The sequence below is a fragment of the Pseudomicrostroma glucosiphilum genome (assembly GCF_003144135.1).
Source record: "Pseudomicrostroma glucosiphilum strain MCA 4718 unplaced genomic scaffold BCV69scaffold_11, whole genome shotgun sequence".
Classification (NCBI taxonomy): Eukaryota; Fungi; Basidiomycota; class Exobasidiomycetes; order Microstromatales; family Microstromataceae; genus Microstroma; species Microstroma glucosiphilum.
Window position 1 is genome coordinate 91,821 of NW_020289923.1, and position 17,822 is coordinate 109,642.

Consider the following 17,822-nt stretch of genomic DNA (forward strand, 5'->3'; position numbering starts at 1 on the left):
CGGGAATTGTTGTATGTGTTCTCCAAAGAGTATAGTACGACATTATGTTCACAGATCTTGTGGGCATCGCCAGCGACACTAGCTAAGGGCCCTGAGCTGTGCCTGCTTTGTACGCCTGACACGGTGCAAGGGTTCTTTGAGCTGGACAATGTCTTCGTCAATGTCAGCCATGCTTTCTACTAGCTCGCGGTGGTTCGGCTAATATTGCAAAGAGTAACAGGCACGGTGGGCAGAGGGTTGCTAAGAAAAGTGGCTGGGTCAACAGAAGGAGAGTCAGGGGCGATGATGAGGTTGCAGGATGGACGAGGCAACAGAGCCCTGCAGGCCACAAGGCCCCCGAGTGCTCACCAGGGGTCGGAACGGGACGGGACCGTTATGATCAAGCAAGCAGGCGCTTTTGCATCCGTTCCCCTTCTTGATCGCCCTCTCCCAACGCTCATAGACACAAAAGCATCAGATTCATGACACCCTGCACAGTCACTACACCGCTCATCTTCCTGACCTCTTCGCAACGTTGTAGACATGTCAACCATCTCCTCTACAAAGAGACCGAGAAGCGAGTCAGCGGCGGAACCCAGTAATCCTAGAGAGTCTTGTCCAGAGTACAGATCCTTCTTCGGGCCCGCGACAGAGACAACGTCAACGAAGGACAACACAGAAATAAGACAGAAGTATCTCCTCCCTGACGTTCTTCTTGGTACCTCGGCTGAGCAGCGCAAAAGCGCGTTCCAGGAGGTGTCGTTACCGTCGGGGACGTATGAGTACACGGGTTCCCCGCCGACCTCGTCTTCCTCTACTGCCACAAGAATGCTTTCTGAAGGCGTTAAAGAGATAGAGAAGCACATCGAGGCTGACGCTAACGACCGTCACTATGCTGGTCTATACGAGATGCAGACAAATGCGGCCGTTGACCAGTGTGCAAGTGAACCCGGAACTGTGGCTCCCGGAGGTGTCTCTAGCATCCAACTCACGGGCTTGGAATCGCTCGATGTACGCCCGGGACCTTCCAAATCCCGCACTCCGGTCTTTGTTGATCATGGCGTAGGGAGCAGATCGACCATCCCGATGCTAATGAAAACCTCATGGCAATCTTCACGTCTGTGCTCTGATGAACTCCGGATGGCATTCGAGGTCTGGAGGTTATCAAAAAAGTGCGAACTGCCGTTCCCACCTGAATCACTTGGATTGGCAGAGGTCCCAATTCCTGACTTCCAGACGGACAACTCGGAGCCTCTGACGACATCTGGCCCTGGACCCCACTTTCCTCCTCGGACAGTGTGTGTTCTGATGTTTAGGCAGCCTCTCGGAGATATGATTGGCAGCCAAGTTCTTCCGCATGATCTTGTACACCTCCACATGGAGCTCGCCGACCAGCTTCTCACCCTCGCAACGCATGAATTCCACTATCGAGATCTCAATGAAGGCCTTCTTCGGGATTCCGACAACACGCTCCTTATCATCGACTGGGGGAAGATGCGTGGAAATCTTAGCCCGCGGAGACAATCAGGGTTGACGGACGCAGAAGCGACTATTGACCGAGCCACGGACGATACGAGGTCGGCCAACCCGCTCTTCCTGCCGACCTGCTCTCTCAAGGTCGCATCTGCGATCCATTCTTGGAATGGGGCGGTCACGACGGCGTCGGTCGACTTCCAGGAAGCTCTCGATACAGGTGCCGGCCATCGAGCCGGACTAGATAGCATCTTAGCTAGGTTGGCGGGTCTTCGCAACCCGTTGAAAAAGCTAGCCGTACACGGCCATCGTCACATCGACGACTTGGAGAGTGCGGTTTTTCTGCACTTCTGGCGGGTAAGTGAGCTGGCTCAGAACATCACTGCATGCTCAGAGTTCTGATTCCATCTCATCTGCCTCTACATATCGTCCCTTGTCTCCTGTTCCCGCAGATGGCATACTGTGGTCCGAGCACGCCGGAGCCGAGAGAGTTCTCGGCACTACTTCAGTTTGGGGTGAAGATGCAGAATCTGTGGTCAAGCGATGGGAACTGGACACCCGTGAGTAGCACTGTCAGCCACCCTTTGTGAGACTTCCCTGACGGTGTCTGCATTGATCCATGTCGCTCAGGTGCTGAGGCAGTACTGTTCGAAGGCGGGCAGGGAATGGATCAAGTTGATGCGTGACTTGCGGGACACTATTTACAACGCTCGCGTAGCCCTCGATCAGTCTCTCTCGGACAGCTTTGAGAAGCAGGCCAAACTCAACCTCGACCGCTTGGAAGTAGAGCTGCTGACGCTTCCATGGAACAATCACCAGGACGTGAAACACAACCTCTATAGTCTGTTTGAGAACAGACACTTATTTGACGAATCTCGACTCAACGAGATTGAGAGGAAGTGTTTCAAAAAGTGTAGCGAGCTGCTGAGAAATGCAGAGATTGCGATCAAGGCACGCAGACTATAGAGAGGGAGAAAGGCAAAGACCCCGATTGGTGATGGGCATCGTGGCCTTATTTTCCTTATCACAGCGATTCTCTCGAGCGCAAGCCGAGCGCAATCCGCTCGTTTTCGATTTCATGTCCTTGTAGGCGCATGCGCCGTCACTTGTGTTCACTTGCGTCGCTTAGCACGACGGTGTACATCGATCTTCCACGTCGCTTCAGATGGGCAATTCATCTACTGTCGTGTCTACAGTCACCGCCGTCGGAAAGGGGAGCGGAGGTGTGGTTGGGGTGCGTCGCCCTTCTTCGCGCGCTTGAAATGTTTCTCCCTCGCCCGCTGCTGCCGCTCCGCCCACGCCGCACGCACGCAGGCAGGCACGCACGGCTGCCTGCCTTCTTTTCTTGCTTCCGCCTGGGCGGTCAGAAGATGTCGGGCGTCCCTCACCGCTACCAAGGCTCACCCCGCCCCTTCCCTTCGCTTCCTCCTCCCTCCGCCTCTACATCCTCCCACGCTCCCCCCTCACCCACCCCCGCATACATCCTCCCCACGCTACCTTAGCATTCCTCAGCAAGCCATCATCTGGGTCACCATATCCTTCCATTCCCCTTTGACAGAAGCATAGACGCATAGGACTAAGCACCTCGTGTCCCTACTTGCCCAACCCTTCACATCATACCCATCCAGGAAGCGCCACATTTCTCTTGTCTGGCTCACTAGCTCGCCCAGGCTCCCAGCCATCTCTCTATAGCCTTTGCAGCCAGCCTCTCCCCTTCGGAAGGCTTTTCCGTGGTCCCAAGACCTTCCTCTATCCGTCTTAGCGGCGTAGCAGCCCAAGCATACGACTAGCATTGAGTCGCAAGGCATCTCAATCTAGTCGCAACAAACCACAGTCGCTGATTTCCAGCGGCTCGAAACATCATGGCGAGCATCTTCGAGGCAGCTCAGAAGGGCGACGTAGCCGAGGTCCGCTCCCTGCTCGATGGTGGCTCACAGGTGAGCCCCAATGTCAGGGATGAGAATGGCACCTCTGTCCTAGTCGTTGCAGCTCGGGAAGGTCATGTGGAAGTCGTACAGGAGCTCCTCAGCAGAGGCGCAGACAGGCACGAGGCGCTCGCTCAAGGCCTCGGTCAGGACGGTTCACCCGTCGCCGCTCTCCTGAACGAGCAGCATCACGGCCATGGCGCATCCTCAAATGGCGAGCATGCCTATGGTCCCATCCCTACGGACATTTACGGCGGCTACCAACTCCCGGATGGCTCAATTGCTTATGGCTACCCTGGCTATCCACCTCTCTACCAAGGAGGTATGGGTCAGCCGGCTTTCTACCACGACCCGGTCATGTTCCCCCACCCCCAGATGCAGCAGTACCCATACCCATCGCCGAACATGAATGGAGGCCCGCGACCTCGCCCTTCACCGCATATGCAAAACGGACATGGCCGCAAACCGTCTGCCGTCGGAAAGTTCCCTCCTCCGGACGTTGCCAAGACCATCCCGTGCCGCTTCTACCCTAATTGCCGCAACGGTGCTAGCTGCATCTTTGCCCACATCGACCAGCCTAACCCTGCCGACATTCATTCACCCGGACCCGTCCTCTCGCCTTCGCACCCGAGCTACGTTCCCGCCCCTGCTCCTGCTCCTCCCCATGCTAGCTTCTACAGCGGCGGCCCCTACGCTCCAAACGGAGCACCATTTTACCCAGGCATGGTCTCCCCCTTTGCTGGGCAGCACGGACAGGGACCTCTGCCGCTGCATTACCAACCTCACGAGGCTTCGCAGCCAGGCCAGATGACTTCTGAAATGCCACGAGCTTCTATGCCGGCTGTGCCAGATCAATCGACTTCCCAAGCCGCCTCGCCGTTGCCCGAAGCTGCTCAACCGAACGGCAGTGCCTCCGCCGAGCATGCTGTTGAGTCTGGCGAAGCTTCCGGCTCCACAAGTGAGCCAAAGATGGACGGTGCAGAGTCGTCTGCGAAGGTGGAAGGCCAAGTCACTTCAGAAGCCGCACCCGCTGCATCTGCCGATGGCCAAGATCGAAGGAGACGACAGTCCTTTAATTCCTTCCTCCACTCGCATGCTGTCCCCTTCCAGCCGTCCCAGATGGCCGCTTCCATCCAGAATGCTGCAGTCTCCATTCCGCTGGGTCCTGCAGCGACTATGAACGGCATGAATGGTGTGCAGCATCACCTCGGCATGAACGGCTTCGCAGGAGCTCCTCACTGCTATGGAGGCCGAGGAAAGTTGCGAGGACGAGGCGGCGCTGCTGGTATGGGCGGCCGTGGTCCTCCTCGCGAGAGGACACCCTGCACATTCTTTGCCAAGAATGCCTGCAAGTACGGCCCAGATTGCTTGTACCCTCACTTGTTGCCTGACGGTACCGATGCTCGTCACTTGCCCGGAGCTATGGGCTCGGCTTTCATGTTGTCACAGCAGGGCGAAGGAGCCAATGGCTCCGCTTCGGCATACAAGATGAACGGTGTGCAAGCACGCCGCCCTCAGCCTCTCCCCAAGGGTCTGGAGGGTGACCACTCCAAGGGCAACGGAAGTGACGTGAGATCCGAGAACGGCTCGTACCCAGCCGGACCATTGGACGCCCAGACGAAGAAGGCCGCAGGTCTACCACCGACTCCTTCGGCGGAGGTGACTGGCTCGAGCCACGCATCTAACACTCACAGTGGAACCGCGGACGGGAAGAGTGCAGCTGCAAATAGCGCTGACAAGCCCAATGCCAACGGATTCGTACCGTCCAAGCCTTCGGCTACCGCCTTGGCAGATGCTGCCGCTGCTGAGCCCAATGGGGTCGCTGCTACAGGATCAGAAGCTCCAACGACTGCTGCTGTAGCCCCTCCCGCTGCGACGTCCACTTCGACTCAGGGCCAGCAGAAGCAACAGCAGTCTGCGCAACAACCTCAGCAGAACCAACAGAGGGCAGTCCAGCAGAACAACAATCAATCACGCAAGGGCAACGCTAGCAAGGCCTCTGCAGCTCAGAGCAACGGTGCCAATGCTTCCATGAAGAAGACGCCGGCCCAACGAGTGCCCAGCGGTGCAGACTTCCCCGCTCTGGGAGGTCCTTCCAACGGCGCTTCCACCGCATCCTCTACGTCTACTCCCGACGCTTCCAAGAAGACTGCATCGAGTGCACCGACCGTCAATGGCGGCGACAATAGCTCTGCCGGTGCCATTTCCAGCTCCTCATCTTCGAAGATCAATTTCTCCGCCATCCTCTCGGCCCCTGCGCCTGCCAAGAAGACTCCCACAGCAGCAGCAGAGTCGAGTAGCGCTACTGCTCCTCCTTCCGCTGGGGTCTCCGCAAGCGATACGACTCCTTCGCCCGCTGGTGGTGAGGAAGAGAGCACAGCCTCGGCGAATGCTCCTGTGAATGGTACCGCAGAGGGTGTCCAGAGCCAGAAGCAGGTCAATGGACATGTCAACGGCGCGACGAATGGACACGCCAAAGAGGGCAAGCCCGTCAAAGGCAGGCCCGTCAAGAGTGGTGCGGCCGGCGGAGCAGCCGGCAGTAACACCGGCAAAGGGTGGGGCGCTAAATCTCAAAGCGCTTCTGGGTCCGCAGGTACGCCCAAGGAACTCGAAGTGGATGAAGACGACTTCCAGCTGGTCAAGGGGAGGAACCACGCCAAGCGCTCACAATCTAGCGGACCGGCTAGCAGTCGTGGCAGTGCAAATGGGGCTGGGCAGAACTTTGCTTCGGTTGCCAAGGCCTCTGTGGCTGCTTGAGGTGGGAGGCAGGCAAGGGCTACTACGCTACAAGGTGCGCATTCGTAGGCGCATTCGCACTCGCACTTGCACCCTTCATAGAACACTTCTTGGCACCGCAACACCTACCTTTCTCTTCTTGCTCTTTGCTCTGCCCTCTTCATCGCTTGCACCCCTCTTCCTTTTCTGCTCTGTCCCACACATCCATCTCTCCCGGTCCCTACGCCTTTCTCTCTCTCTGTCCAGCCTGTCCGGTCAATGCCCGGATGCAGCACTTCTCGCTCTCTCGCGCCCTTATTCCACCCATTCTCGGGCCCATCCTCCCTCCCTCTCTCCCTCTCACACACACACTCTCTCTCTCTTTTGCGCTGTCTCTTTCTCTCTCTCTCTCGATGTGTCTTTCTCTCAACTATCAAAAGCTCGCAGCGCAGCACGCGATCATCCCTCATCTCACTTCACGCTCTGCCATTCGCTCCCCACCCCCCCATCCCAACACACGTACAAAAAGTTCCGGACCTCCTCCTCTTTTCGTCTCTTGCTCTTCCCTCTTCTCATCTTTTCTCTCCTCCTCTTCTCTTTTTGCTGGCTTGAGCACTTACTTACTTACTTGCTTGCTTGCTTGCTTACTTCGTGCAGCAATCCTCGGCTATTGTCATCTTGTCCCTCTCATCCTTCTCTGTCTCTGTCTCTCTCTTTCTTGATCTGGGGCCTGTGGCTTGTGGCCCTGCGCCCTGTCAAGTCTTGTCAATCAGTCAGTCAGTCGGTCGGTCAGTCGGTCAGTCATCAAGTTCTTGCTTGTACGGCATGCAATGCATTTGCTGTACTGTGCAGTCGCTGTGGTGAGCTGCGCTGTGCCAATCTCATCAGACGATCTATCAGAGACACACCACTTGTACTGTACTGCACAGTACTGTACTGTCTGCCTGGCTCCTGGTGCGGAACGCGATCCTCTTATCACGTTGGAGGAAGGAAAAGCATTTCTTCGTATTTCTTCCTTTGCTAGTACTGCCTTACAGCTGCCTCCTTTCCACCCCCGCAAGTATACCCGGCACTACGAGTGCTCCTCAACTGCCCACCCGACGTGAGCCAAGCCAGAGGCGCCTTCTCCTTCCCAGAGCTTTCGGAACACAGACACTTAGAGGGAAGCCTTCTGCTTTGCCTCGTTGAAGCGCTTCTCTGCCTCCTTCCAGTTGTAGACCTTCCAGGCCTCCTCAACGTACTTTGGCTTGGCGTTCTTGTAGTCAAGGTAGAAGGCTGTGGGTAGGAGAGAAGGTGAGAGGAGACAGGGGGCAAAGAGCGTAGTGTCAGAGCCAGTCAACACATTTGCACTTGTCCTTCCCACCAATGCAAACTCACCGTGCTCCCAGACGTCCAGACCGAGGATGGGTGCATGGGTGGTCAGTGGGTCCTGGTCCTTGAGCTGGAGAACCTCGAGGCGGCCCAGGTTGTTGAGACCCAGCCAAGCCCATCCAGATCCCTGAATGGTCGAGGCTGCAGTGGAGAAGAGGCTCTTGAACTTGTCAAAGCTTCCAAAGTCCTTTTCAATCTGCTGCTTCAGGGGTCCGTCCTGCAGCTGACCTCCACCCTCGGAGACGGGTGCGAGGTTCTTCCAGAAGAGAGAGTGGTTGATGTGGCCACCACCGTTGAACTTGATGGCGGACTGGGTGGCGATCTGTTGCTTGATGTCCTTGTTAGACACGGCAGATGCGTAGGCCTTCTCAGCGGCGTCTGGCGATAGGGAAGGGCAGGATGGCCACGATAGAAGGTGTCAGCCAACACATGTGCAGAGCGGTCAATGAACGAGCGTGGGCACAGTGTCTCCTTGTTTGCGCTCGCTGATCACTCACTCAGGTTGGTGACGTAGGCCTGGTGGTGCTTGGTGTGGTGGATCTCCATGATCTGAGCGGAGATGACGGGCTCCAGGGCATTGTAGGCGTAAGGGAGCTGGGGGAGAGTGTGCTCGTTTGCGGTGGCTGGGAAAGCAGAAAGGGGAATCGTAGAGAAAGTATGAGTTTCCTGTCAGACTTCTGACTTCTTCGATAGCGGTCTCTGAGGCTAAAGATCCGCACAGCAGGCACGCAGGATCTGTGTCTAGGCTGCGATGGCCGTACAAACAGCACAGAGCTGAGGCCTCTGCTCCTCGGCTGTGACTACTTACCCATTGTGGTAGAGGTATAATCAAGTGTGTTTACTTGTTTGGATGGTAAAAGCTAGGCTGGTTGTGGTACCTTTGGTGCGATGGTCTCAGTGGTGCGATGTCAACGTCGAATGGCGAGCAAGATGTGGGCCCAAGTGACCATTCAACCCTCGGCCGTGCGCGCACCAGTGGAGAAGCTCGGAGCGGAGGTGGAGGGGCCACTAGTCTACTCAGCGCGACGCACAGCGGGAGGCACTGGAGCAGAGGAAGCGCCTACGGCCGAGGGGAACACGGCGGATCCGATTGGCGGCCGCCGTTCGAGAAGAACTGAGGAAAGAGTGGAGCCGCGGCAGACGGATTGAGCGGCTGCAGGTCATGCTTGCTTCCCGCACAGAGGTCATACCGACGGCCATTCCGATGAGGAGTACTTCTACTTACCTCACTCAATCACACGTCTGACCATCGATGTTGGCTCGTGGCACACCTCTCACGGCGATAGCGCTTAGTAGAGAGGCTACAAGGGCGCCATTGCCGCTTCTCAGAGCACCGCCATGTCTCGATCCTCCTGTACGCCGGCTGCCACGCCAGAGTGCGGCTTACGTCCAGAGGAGCTCTTTCCATAGCAGTATACCCACCAGGGCAGCTTCGACTTCGACCTCAGCCTCAGCCTCGGCATCAGCATCGACGTCGACATCGCCCCTCGTCGATGGCAGCACCGCTGCGTCCACGAGCGCCTCGCCGAGCCTCACAGACTCGGCCAGCTCCGCCATTACCTCCCTCTTCGACACTCTAGCAACCGTCTTCGAGCCCTTTTCCCGCTTCGCCTCTCCCTACATTCACGATCTGCCCCACTACTTCCACCTCGAACACCACCCACACGGCTATGCAATCTCACTCGTCATACTCGCTTTTCTCGTAAGGGGGACCATCTCCTTGCCCGTTCATCTATGGATGAGGGCAAGGGTGAGGCGATTGACCGAGCTGGCCGTTCCCGAGTGGGAGAGGATACAGAAGGATGAGGACTTACATAAGAGTATCATCAGGCGCTGCAGACAGAAGGGACTGAGTCACCAGCAATACCAGAATGAAGTGGAGCGAGAGGTGAGTAGCGCTCAGCCGCACCATCGGTGGACAGATGATCTCAAGCCTCTCCGCTCACCCCACACACTGCCCCTCCCATCCCCTTCCCAGCTCCTGGCCATCCGCGAATCCCTCTTCAAGAAGTACCACTGCACTCTCGGTCCAACAAAGTGGGTCCCACCTCTCCTGAACATCCCCCTCTTCCTCGCCCTCTCCTTTGCCATCCGTCAATCCCTCCTCACTCCCGACTCGCCCTTACTTCGAGAAATCCTACCATGGTGGAGCGCACCCGAGCACCTCTCACAGAGCTTCGAGACCTCCGCAGCCATGCTCAGGGATAGAGGTCTAGATCCCGAGGCACTCCAGAAGCTCAGTAGACCCATGGGTCCCACATTGGGGGATAAAGATGGGAGCAATGTCGCGCCTCTCGCAGTGGGGTTGCTCACGTTTCTCAATTTGGAACTGGCGACAAAGGGAAGGGAGACGGTGCAGCGGATCATCCGACTTGGGAAAGTTCAGCAGGACCAGATAGACGAGCAATCTGCCTCGGTAGCACATCGGGCGAATTATGGTGAGAAGAGGACGAGAACTCCTATTCCGCTGGAAAAGATCAAGTCGGATGAGGAGATTGAGAGAGAGGAGCGGAAGAAGGGAGGAGTACAGAGGTGGGCGGCAATTGGGAGAGGACTGTCCATTGCTTCGGTCACACTTGCAACGCAGGCACCAGGAGTGAGTAGGCGTGGGATGTTGCACAAAAGTCCTGTCTGCTCGACCGATCGCAGGACAAGACTGATGTAGTCCTCCCTCCCTCCCCCTCCCCCCACCCCCCCCCCCCCCCCCCCCCCCCCCCCCCCCCTCATCTTAAAAAGGCAATCCTCATCTACTGGCTCTCCAGCATCTCCTACACCCTCACCCAGACCATCGCCTTCAACCTCCTCGACGCCCGCACAGCGCGGAGGAAAGTAGCCCTTGCCCCTCCGGTTGGAGGTCAAAGCGAGGAGGAGGAGGAGGCTCGGCCGCAGGACCTGACAGGGAGGGCGAAGGCGAAGGCGAAGATGACTTTCGCAGACGCACAGGCGCACGCACAGACGCAGGCACAGGCGCAGACGCAGCTGGGTCGCACTGGTCTGTCTGCTCCCAAGGTCACGGTCACGGTCGCGGAAGCGGAGGCGGAGGATGGTCAGCTGGCAGACCAGCCTCAGCCTCCGCCTTCTTCCTCTTCCTCTTCTCCTTCTCCTTCTCCTTCTCCACCTCGATCTCGATCTCGATCTCGATCTCGACCTGAGGGACCTGTGAGGCCAGCGCAGGGTCGAAAGAGATGATGAACAATGTACACCCACTCTCACCCTCGCAGAGCACCGAGAGCACCGAGAGTACTCGGCTCGGCACTGCACGGCACTGCTCGGCACTGCACTGCACTGTCTTCAATATGATACCACTGCTTCACATGACTTGACTTGACATGAGATGACATGACCGATACAAAGAACATTTGGAGTTGAAACGTTGAAAAAGAGGGGAAACTCAGTGGATGTGGTGCAAGGGGTGAGAGGGACTGTTGAAAGTGACCTCGCCTCGCCTCGCTCTACCCTTTACGTTATGTTTTGTAGTGTGCCGCCGCCTGCTTGGCGACACGGTTGATCGTAGCCCCCACCGTCATGGCCAACCCTGATTAAACCTACTTCGGACTGCTTCCCCTTCCCCCCTCTTGATGCTTCCCGTCTACCAACCCCTACCGCTCATCTTCCCACCAGGCATATCATCACTGATGGTCAGCCCCACCATGGCTTCACCAAGGTTGGTGCTCACCTCTGCCAGCTTTGCCGGGTCTTCGTAGTGGGCCACGGCCTGGACAATGGCGCGGGCACGCTCGGCCTGGTTGGAACCCTTGAAGATGCCCGAACCGACAAAGACGCCGTCGGAGCCTAGCTGCATCATCAGAGCTGCATCGGCGGGAGTGGCCACACCGCCGGCGGCAAAGTTGACGACGGGGAGACGCTTCAGACGGGCAGTCTCCTTGAGAAGGTGGAAGGGTGCCTGAGAAGGAGGAGAAAGGGGAGTGGTGATGAAGCATAAGTAATCGGTCTTTGTTTCGTCTGCCGCAAGCTGCGTGCTCTCATTGTGTACTCACTGAAATCTCCTTGGCGTAGGTGTAGAGCTCTTCATCCGACATGCCAGCTGCCCTTCGGATCTCAGCCGCCACGGTCCTCTGGTGCCTGACGGCCTCGACTACGTTTCCAGTACCAGCCTCTCCCTTTGTACGGATCATAGCTGCTCCCTCTGAGATTCGGCGCAGGGCTTCACCTAGGTTACGGCAACCACAGACAAAGGGGGCCTTGAAGGGATGCTTGTTGATGTGGTGCTCGTCATCTGCGGGGGTCAAAACCTCGGACTCGTCGATGTAGTCGACGTTGAGGGACTGCAGGATCTGGGCCTCGACAAAGTGACCAATACGGCACTTGGCCTGTGGGGCGGGGGAGAGGACAGCGGCAAGTGGGCAGTAGCGATGGTCAGCAGAGAATTCGGAAGCACTCGCTCCGTGGAAAATGGTTTTGCGAGCCCTTCTGTGCTCACCATGACGGGAATAGAGACCGCCTCGATGATCTCCTTGATCATGGCCGGGTCGGACATTCTAGCCACACCTCCCTGCACTCGGATATCAGCAGGCACTCGCTCCAGAGCCATGACGGCGCAAGCACCAGCCTCTTCGGCAATACGGGCCTGCTCGACGTTGATGACGTCCTTAAAAAGAGCAAAGGTGGAAAAGAGGGGACATGTCAGCTTTCTGCGCCACTGCCTTCCTTCCTTCCGTAAGGCTTGAACTTGTTGCCGCCGGCCTAGCAAGTCATTTGCGCTCCTTCCTGCAGTGCCCCCCTCTTGCGTACTGACCATGATCACACCACCCTTGAGCATCTGTGCCAGTCCACTCTTGACTCCAAATGTTCCCAGGTTGGAAGAGCCAGAGGCAGAACCATTTGTCTCGGGTCGGTGGGAGCCGGTGAGGGAGCGGGAGATGGGGGCGCGCTGTGCGTCTGTAGGTGCGGGGGCTGGGGAGCCATTGCCGTTGATGATGGTTGGGTGTTCGGCAGACATGTCGAGGCGATGTAAATGGGTAAAGGGGTGGGATGGACAAGGTGTGAAGGATGTGTAGGTACAAGAAGGGAACGAGGCCGAGGAAGGAAGCTATATGCTCCACCCACCCACCCACCCACCTACGCTGCTGCTTGCCTCCGGTGACTCGGAATGGCCCCTTTGCCTGCCTGCCCTGCGTGCTTGCCCTGGCTGCCTCTGTGCCCTGCGCCGGTCCCTGCTTCCGGCTTCCTTGGTCGTAAGCATGCACGCACGCACGCCCAAAAAGAAGAAGAAAAAATCTCCTCCCGCTGCTGCTGCCCCCTTCAAAAAAGAAAAAATCCATCCCCGCCAAGTCAGCCGCCGGTCGGGGCTGGGGAGGCAGGCGGGGAATCAGGACGCGCAACGAGAGAGGGGCCAGCCTCCTTGGCTTGGGTGGGGGGCTTCTTGGCATTCACTGCCCATGGTCCCGAAGTATGTTCCAGGGCCACGATCCGTACGCAGCAGGAGGAAGCAAAGGACGGGCGATCCCGGAAGAATAGAGCTCACTTCTTGCCTCCTTCAGGCTTAGACAAGCCCTCAATGGCCGAGGACTGAGCAAGCAAGCAAGCAAGCCCCTTGGGCGTTGACTGCGTTGCGTGCAGGATTAGGCAACAGACAGGAACCAGATTGGCTCTTGGTCAGGTCAGACCAAGTCAGGGCGAGGTGTTCATTGCGCTGCTTCTCTTTTGGCGTACTCAGCACCAGACATATCTACCCGATGATCAAGCCATGAGACCTGTCGAACCCGGGATCAGCCGAGGATCGACTCGCACACGCCGCGGGCGGTTGCAATGACAGTTGGTGACCACATGTAGTCAGCTCATCGCTAGATGTGTACTGTGGTGCTGCTGCTGATGATGATGATGACGATGATGATGATGGAGACTGTGTAGCAGGATACATGTACAAGCACAAGCGAACAACATCTCTACCAATCTCTCTACCGCGCTCCCATCCGATGTACACCACTCCCTCCGCACCTCTCACCCCCACTCCCGCTCCCTCGCTCAAGCCCTAATCGGGATCGACAGTCCAAAGTCCAGAAGCTCCTCACAGGCCGGGCTCTTCTCCTTTCGAATCTTGAGCTCCGTCTCCCGATCAGCTCCAATGCCAAAGAAGCCCCGCGTACGGTCAATGCGTTGTTCTTGGTAGTCGCGGAAGCTGGAACATTGTTGATATAGGACATTCTTCCAGCTGTTCTCCACCTAAGGGAGGGGAACCCAGGGAGAAATAGAAGGCGGTCAGAGAGGATTCGAGATACTGTCTGAGCGATGCCTGGAGCTGCCTCGCACTCACCTTCGCCTCGAAGGACCGTAGGCCGTTCGACCGCGGGCCCACCCCAGACGTCTTGATGTACTCATTGTTCTCCCACTCCCTCTTATCGACATAGTATGCCACACCTCTCCCACCAGTCATGTGCTGCTCCCTGAATCGACCCGAGGGCGCCCAAGTATATCCTGGCTCCTTGGGACCCATCATTGAGGGCAGGTAGCTCAACAGCGAGAAGAAGGCCAGTAGCAAGATCGGAAGCAATTGCAGTAGCAGATTGGGATTCTCTGCGGGCGCTTGCCCTGCGCGAGCACCCCGCCGAGGTTGCTGCATACCTGCTCGATGGTAGGTGCGCTGCATGCCTGGACCGCCGAAGCTGAACGTCGTACCGCCGCCGAAGCCTCGAAATATAGCAGGAGAGTGGTCATCAGGGCCTGCAGATGCCAAAACGATGGCCTCGCCCTTGACATCCTTGAGGGTCTACTCACCATTCATGCCGCCCATACCTCCGCCGAAGAACATGTTGAACAGATCTTGTGGGTCGATCTCTTCACCCCTGCCGTACATGCCTGCTCCTCCGGGTCTGCCAAACGGTGACATAGACGGACCGGCACCACCTCCGCCGCCGCCTCCTCTTTGATCTGGATCTCCTCCATAGCGATCATACTGCGCTCTCTTGTCGGCATCTGACAAGATCGTGAATGCTTTCGATACCACTGAGAGGGGAGAGAGAGAAAGGGGAAAGGAAACGCGTCAGTCATCGCAGCTGGCAGGCAAGATGCGAAGCCATCGGTACTCACGCTTGAAGGCTTCGTCTGCTCCGGGTGCTCCGTTCTTGTCCGGATGTAATTGGAGAGCGAGCTGACATGGGCGGGACGGAGGGATTGGAGGATGTCAGACTCAGATCCTATGCTAACTACGTCTGCTTGCCTGCCCGACTGTCCCTTCTCTCTCGCTCACCTTTCTATATGCCTTCTTAATGCCATTCTCCTCAACCGTCTTCTCTACACTGAGGACTTTGTAGAAGTCTCCCCCAGCTGCCTTGATCTTGGCAACCACTGCAGCCTGCTCAGGTGTGTAAGCTCTAGCCTCCTCCTTTGCCTTCTCCTTTCCCCCACTGCCCGTCGTTCGAGCTCTGGCAGCTGATCCCCCATTAGCAGCAGCCCCACCTGCGCCGCCATTGGCTGCCGAAGTCGAACCAGGAGTCGAGGCAGAAGTGGAAGAGCTACTTGCGCCATTCACGCCCTTTGTCTCTAGTCTGCTCAGGAGCGCCGAAGCTTCGGGGGTAGAGTGGATGGAGATGGACTTCTTGCACCACTTGATGGCGTTGGCTAGATCGCCTTGGTCGTCATACTTCCGCGCTAGACCTAAGGCCTTGGAGGACTCGACTTGGGAGTCGCTCATCGCAAGTAGAGTGGTATGATGAGTGTGATGTAGACTACTGCAGTGACGGACGACGTTCTGCGGCCCTTGCGATACCGGTAGGGGGCCAAGGGGTGGACGAGAGGCGGACAGGAAGATTGCAGCGGAGCACCAGACGCACACCACTCGCCCTACGTGGAATCACTCGCCCACGCCAGCCTCGGCCTCGGACTCAGGCTCAGGCGCACAGTCGCAACCAAGCCAAGCAGGGCCACTTCCGCTTCCGCTTCCGCTTCCGCTTCCGCTTCCGCTTCCGCTTCCACCACACTGCAGCACCAGACCTTCGAATATTGACCCCACATTGACCTCCTCGTCTGGCCAGCCTCGCACCTTTACCATCTTGTACCATGGCAGCCATCACACTCTTCCTCCACGCTCCAGCTACCAACATCTCCTCTGAGCGACTCCTCTCACCCAGCGAGTCCATCTCCTCACTCCGCAGCCGCCTCGAGCACCTCACCGGCATCCCTCCCACCGCACAGAAAATCTCCCTCTACACCTCGCGCACAGACGATCCCAGCCCTTCTGCACCGCCTAGACTCGTGACGCCTGTCCGCTCTGAACCTGCATCGGATGAGGAGGATGAAATCACACTGATGATGCTTGGGGTGAGAGAGGGGATGGGAATCAAGGTCGAGGATACACGACCCCCCGACGTGGCTAGGATGTACACTGACGAGTCGCTGCTGAAGGAGAGGTTCGAGCTGACAGAAGAAGAGTATGCGAATAGGAGCGGTGAGTCGTCCGAGAGCAGAGCAGGGAAACTTGCTTCAATCACTTCTTGAGCTCACATCGTCACTTTCAATTCCCTACCTGCCCTGTGACATCGCAGATACTGTCCTCTCCTACAAGCAGCGTCACAAAATGGGCCGCTTCGACCCAAATGCCGTCGCCTCTGCCGAGGCAGAAGCTGCCTCCATCGAAGAGCAAGTAGCATGGGCTCACACCGCCTACCCGCTTGGCTCCCGGTGCGAAGTGGAAGGAGGTTACCAGCGCAGGGGAGCTGTGCGATTTGTGGGCACGACGGAATTTGCAAAGGGCGTGTGGGTGGGGGTGGAGTACGATGAGCCGGTAGGGAAGGGAGATGGAAGGTGAGTTGAGAGAGAGCAAGACAGAGATGAGAGCTGTCGAGGGCATGGCCAGCTGACGGATGACTTCGCTCCTCTCTGCACCTAGCGTCAATGGCTCGCGATACTTTACCTGTTCAGCAAAGCACGGAGGCTTCGTCAAGCCAGACAAGGTCAAAGTGGGCCACTATCCACCCATCGAGCCCTTCGACGAGGATGATGAAGAGTTTTGAGCAAAACCCACCTCGAAGTGAAGCTTGGCGAGATGGAAGCAGGTGTCACAGACTGGATATACCTTACCTTTATCGTGCTATGTCTACGTGGGAGCTCGAAGGGCCGCAATGCATGCTTGGTGTTCGCCTTCTGGCCCCTTCTGAGGCATAGCGTGAAATACTGGAGAAGAACAGGAAGATAGCTGCGCCAGCTGCCGGCCCTTTTGCGTAGATCAGTGACGATCGAGGCTCGCGTCGTCGCCGCGCTGAGGTACACCGTCAGGTACTGGTAGCGCGTCTTCTGCCTAGATCGGTCACGAATGAGCATAGGCCAGGCTCGGAAGCGGTAATGTTCAGTGACTGCCAGCTGCGATACTGACTCACGGCTGGCAGAGGTAAGCAAGAGATAGATCCGTAGGTAAGAGTGGGTCAGTCGGCGAGCAGTACTGGATCTGTGTAGGGCCGAGGGTGATCTGCGAGGGACAAGAGGCAGGTGCAGATGCAGAGTACGAGAAGCTCTGATGCGGCTGCTGGGTGGATCTGTGGAGGGTAGAGGCGGGCGGTGGGGCCACTGAACCGGTCTGTTGGCTGTAGGTAGAGAGAAATCTCTGTACGGTAGAGTAGTCACGCGACCTGCTGGGCGAAGGGACAGGGTAAGATGTTGGCAGATAGCCGTCTGTGAAGACAATGAGAAGAGTGATGCTGGCAGGGCATCTGCACGCTGGGAGAAATACTGCGCAGAGTATCGCACGGCCTGCCTGCCGGCTACTTCAAGTGACCTACGGGAGGGAGGCAGCATTGCGGGAGAGGATAGACTTGCCGGCAGGCAGGTAGGTTTTCGCCTGGGTAGACGACAACGGTGCTCTTACTCGAGAGGAGGAGACTCTGGCAGGTGAAGCTAAAGGTTCCTACGCTATGCATGGGAGAGGAGCAGCGTATATGGCTGGGACCTACCGACAATGGTACATTCTGTGTTGTCCTAGGCGGGGCGCGAAGGGAGGAGAAGCATCTGTAAGTGGAACCTGCCGGGGCATGAGATCTGAGGAAGGGGAAAAAATGGGAAAATCTGCTGAGAGGTCTTGCTATGGTGCAGATGGGCTAGAAGTAGTGCAGTGGAGCTGTCGGACGGGAGCGGACGAATCAAACAACTCTATGGAAGGCTGTGGGGAAACGTGAGTAGAGCTGGGAGGCGGAAGAGATCTGTGGACAGCAGCGGGTACAAGTGAATACCGTGGAGGATCACCGGTCGAGGAGTCTTGAAAAGACTCGTGCCTGACAGCGAGATTAGTACAGTGCTCTGTAGGACTGAGAGAAGGCGAGTGCAGCGACCCGTGGGGTCAGTGCAGACGACCTGCCTCTGCGGGAGATGTAGGAACATATGAATGCTGTAGGGAATGGGTGGAGCAAGTAG

At 57.4% G+C, this 17,822-nt stretch overlaps 8 protein-coding genes across 8 annotated transcripts; 5 read left to right on the top strand and 3 right to left on the bottom strand.

The window, feature by feature from the left end:
* Positions 1–433: 433 nt before the first annotated feature.
* Positions 434–2,617, top strand: BCV69DRAFT_313645 (hypothetical protein). The gene is made up of 3 exons (XM_025495051.1): positions 434–1,809; positions 1,905–2,012; positions 2,083–2,617. Exons 1-3 carry the CDS (start codon positions 523–525, stop codon positions 2,416–2,418), a joined length of 1,731 nt encoding a protein of 576 aa, XP_025346540.1. The 5' UTR covers positions 434–522; the 3' UTR covers positions 2,419–2,617.
* Positions 2,618–3,166: 549 nt separating this feature from the next.
* BCV69DRAFT_37587 (hypothetical protein) lies at positions 3,167–6,257 on the top strand. The gene has a single exon (XM_025495229.1). The coding sequence runs from the start codon at positions 3,315–3,317 to the stop codon at positions 6,132–6,134; it is 2,820 nt and encodes a 939-aa protein (XP_025346541.1). The 5' UTR covers positions 3,167–3,314; the 3' UTR covers positions 6,135–6,257.
* Positions 6,258–7,089: 832 nt separating this feature from the next.
* On the bottom strand, positions 7,090–8,346 carry BCV69DRAFT_284016 (putative manganese superoxide dismutase precursor). The gene is made up of 4 exons (XM_025492895.1): positions 8,272–8,346; positions 7,961–8,086; positions 7,470–7,841; positions 7,090–7,367 (listed from the first exon to the last, which is right to left on the bottom strand). The coding sequence occupies exons 1-4, from the start codon at positions 8,273–8,275 to the stop codon at positions 7,249–7,251; spliced, it is 621 nt and encodes a 206-aa protein (XP_025346542.1). The 5' UTR covers positions 8,276–8,346; the 3' UTR covers positions 7,090–7,248.
* A 555-nt stretch (positions 8,347–8,901) lies between these two features.
* Positions 8,902–10,298, top strand: BCV69DRAFT_241232 (hypothetical protein; the record flags this gene model as incomplete). The annotated part of the gene is made up of 3 exons (XM_025490007.1): positions 8,902–9,351; positions 9,442–10,059; positions 10,200–10,298. Coding segments are annotated over 3 exons (1,167 nt in total), but the record flags the coding sequence as incomplete, so codon positions are not given.
* Positions 10,299–11,052: 754 nt separating this feature from the next.
* BCV69DRAFT_251010 (putative pyridoxine biosynthesis protein PDX1) lies at positions 11,053–12,423 on the bottom strand (the record flags this gene model as incomplete). The annotated part of the gene is made up of 4 exons (XM_025490407.1): positions 11,053–11,367; positions 11,462–11,794; positions 11,905–12,072; positions 12,220–12,423. The coding sequence occupies 4 exons, from the start codon at positions 12,421–12,423 to the stop codon at positions 11,053–11,055; spliced, it is 1,020 nt and encodes a 339-aa protein (XP_025346544.1).
* Positions 12,424–12,541: 118 nt separating this feature from the next.
* Positions 12,542–13,222, top strand: BCV69DRAFT_37694 (hypothetical protein). The gene has a single exon (XM_025495231.1). It carries the CDS (start codon positions 12,574–12,576, stop codon positions 12,994–12,996), a length of 423 nt encoding a protein of 140 aa, XP_025346545.1. The 5' UTR covers positions 12,542–12,573; the 3' UTR covers positions 12,997–13,222.
* BCV69DRAFT_37693 (DnaJ-domain-containing protein) lies at positions 13,223–15,232 on the bottom strand. The gene is made up of 5 exons (XM_025495230.1): positions 14,671–15,232; positions 14,511–14,571; positions 14,199–14,426; positions 13,738–14,111; positions 13,223–13,646 (listed from the first exon to the last, which is right to left on the bottom strand). Exons 1-5 carry the CDS (start codon positions 15,112–15,114, stop codon positions 13,449–13,451), a joined length of 1,305 nt encoding a protein of 434 aa, XP_025346546.1. The 5' UTR covers positions 15,115–15,232; the 3' UTR covers positions 13,223–13,448.
* A 175-nt stretch (positions 15,233–15,407) lies between these two features.
* Positions 15,408–16,563, top strand: BCV69DRAFT_284020 (hypothetical protein). The gene is made up of 3 exons (XM_025492896.1): positions 15,408–15,867; positions 15,965–16,223; positions 16,309–16,563. Exons 1-3 carry the CDS (start codon positions 15,480–15,482, stop codon positions 16,430–16,432), a joined length of 771 nt encoding a protein of 256 aa, XP_025346547.1. The 5' UTR covers positions 15,408–15,479; the 3' UTR covers positions 16,433–16,563.
* Positions 16,564–17,822: the final 1,259 nt, after the last annotated feature.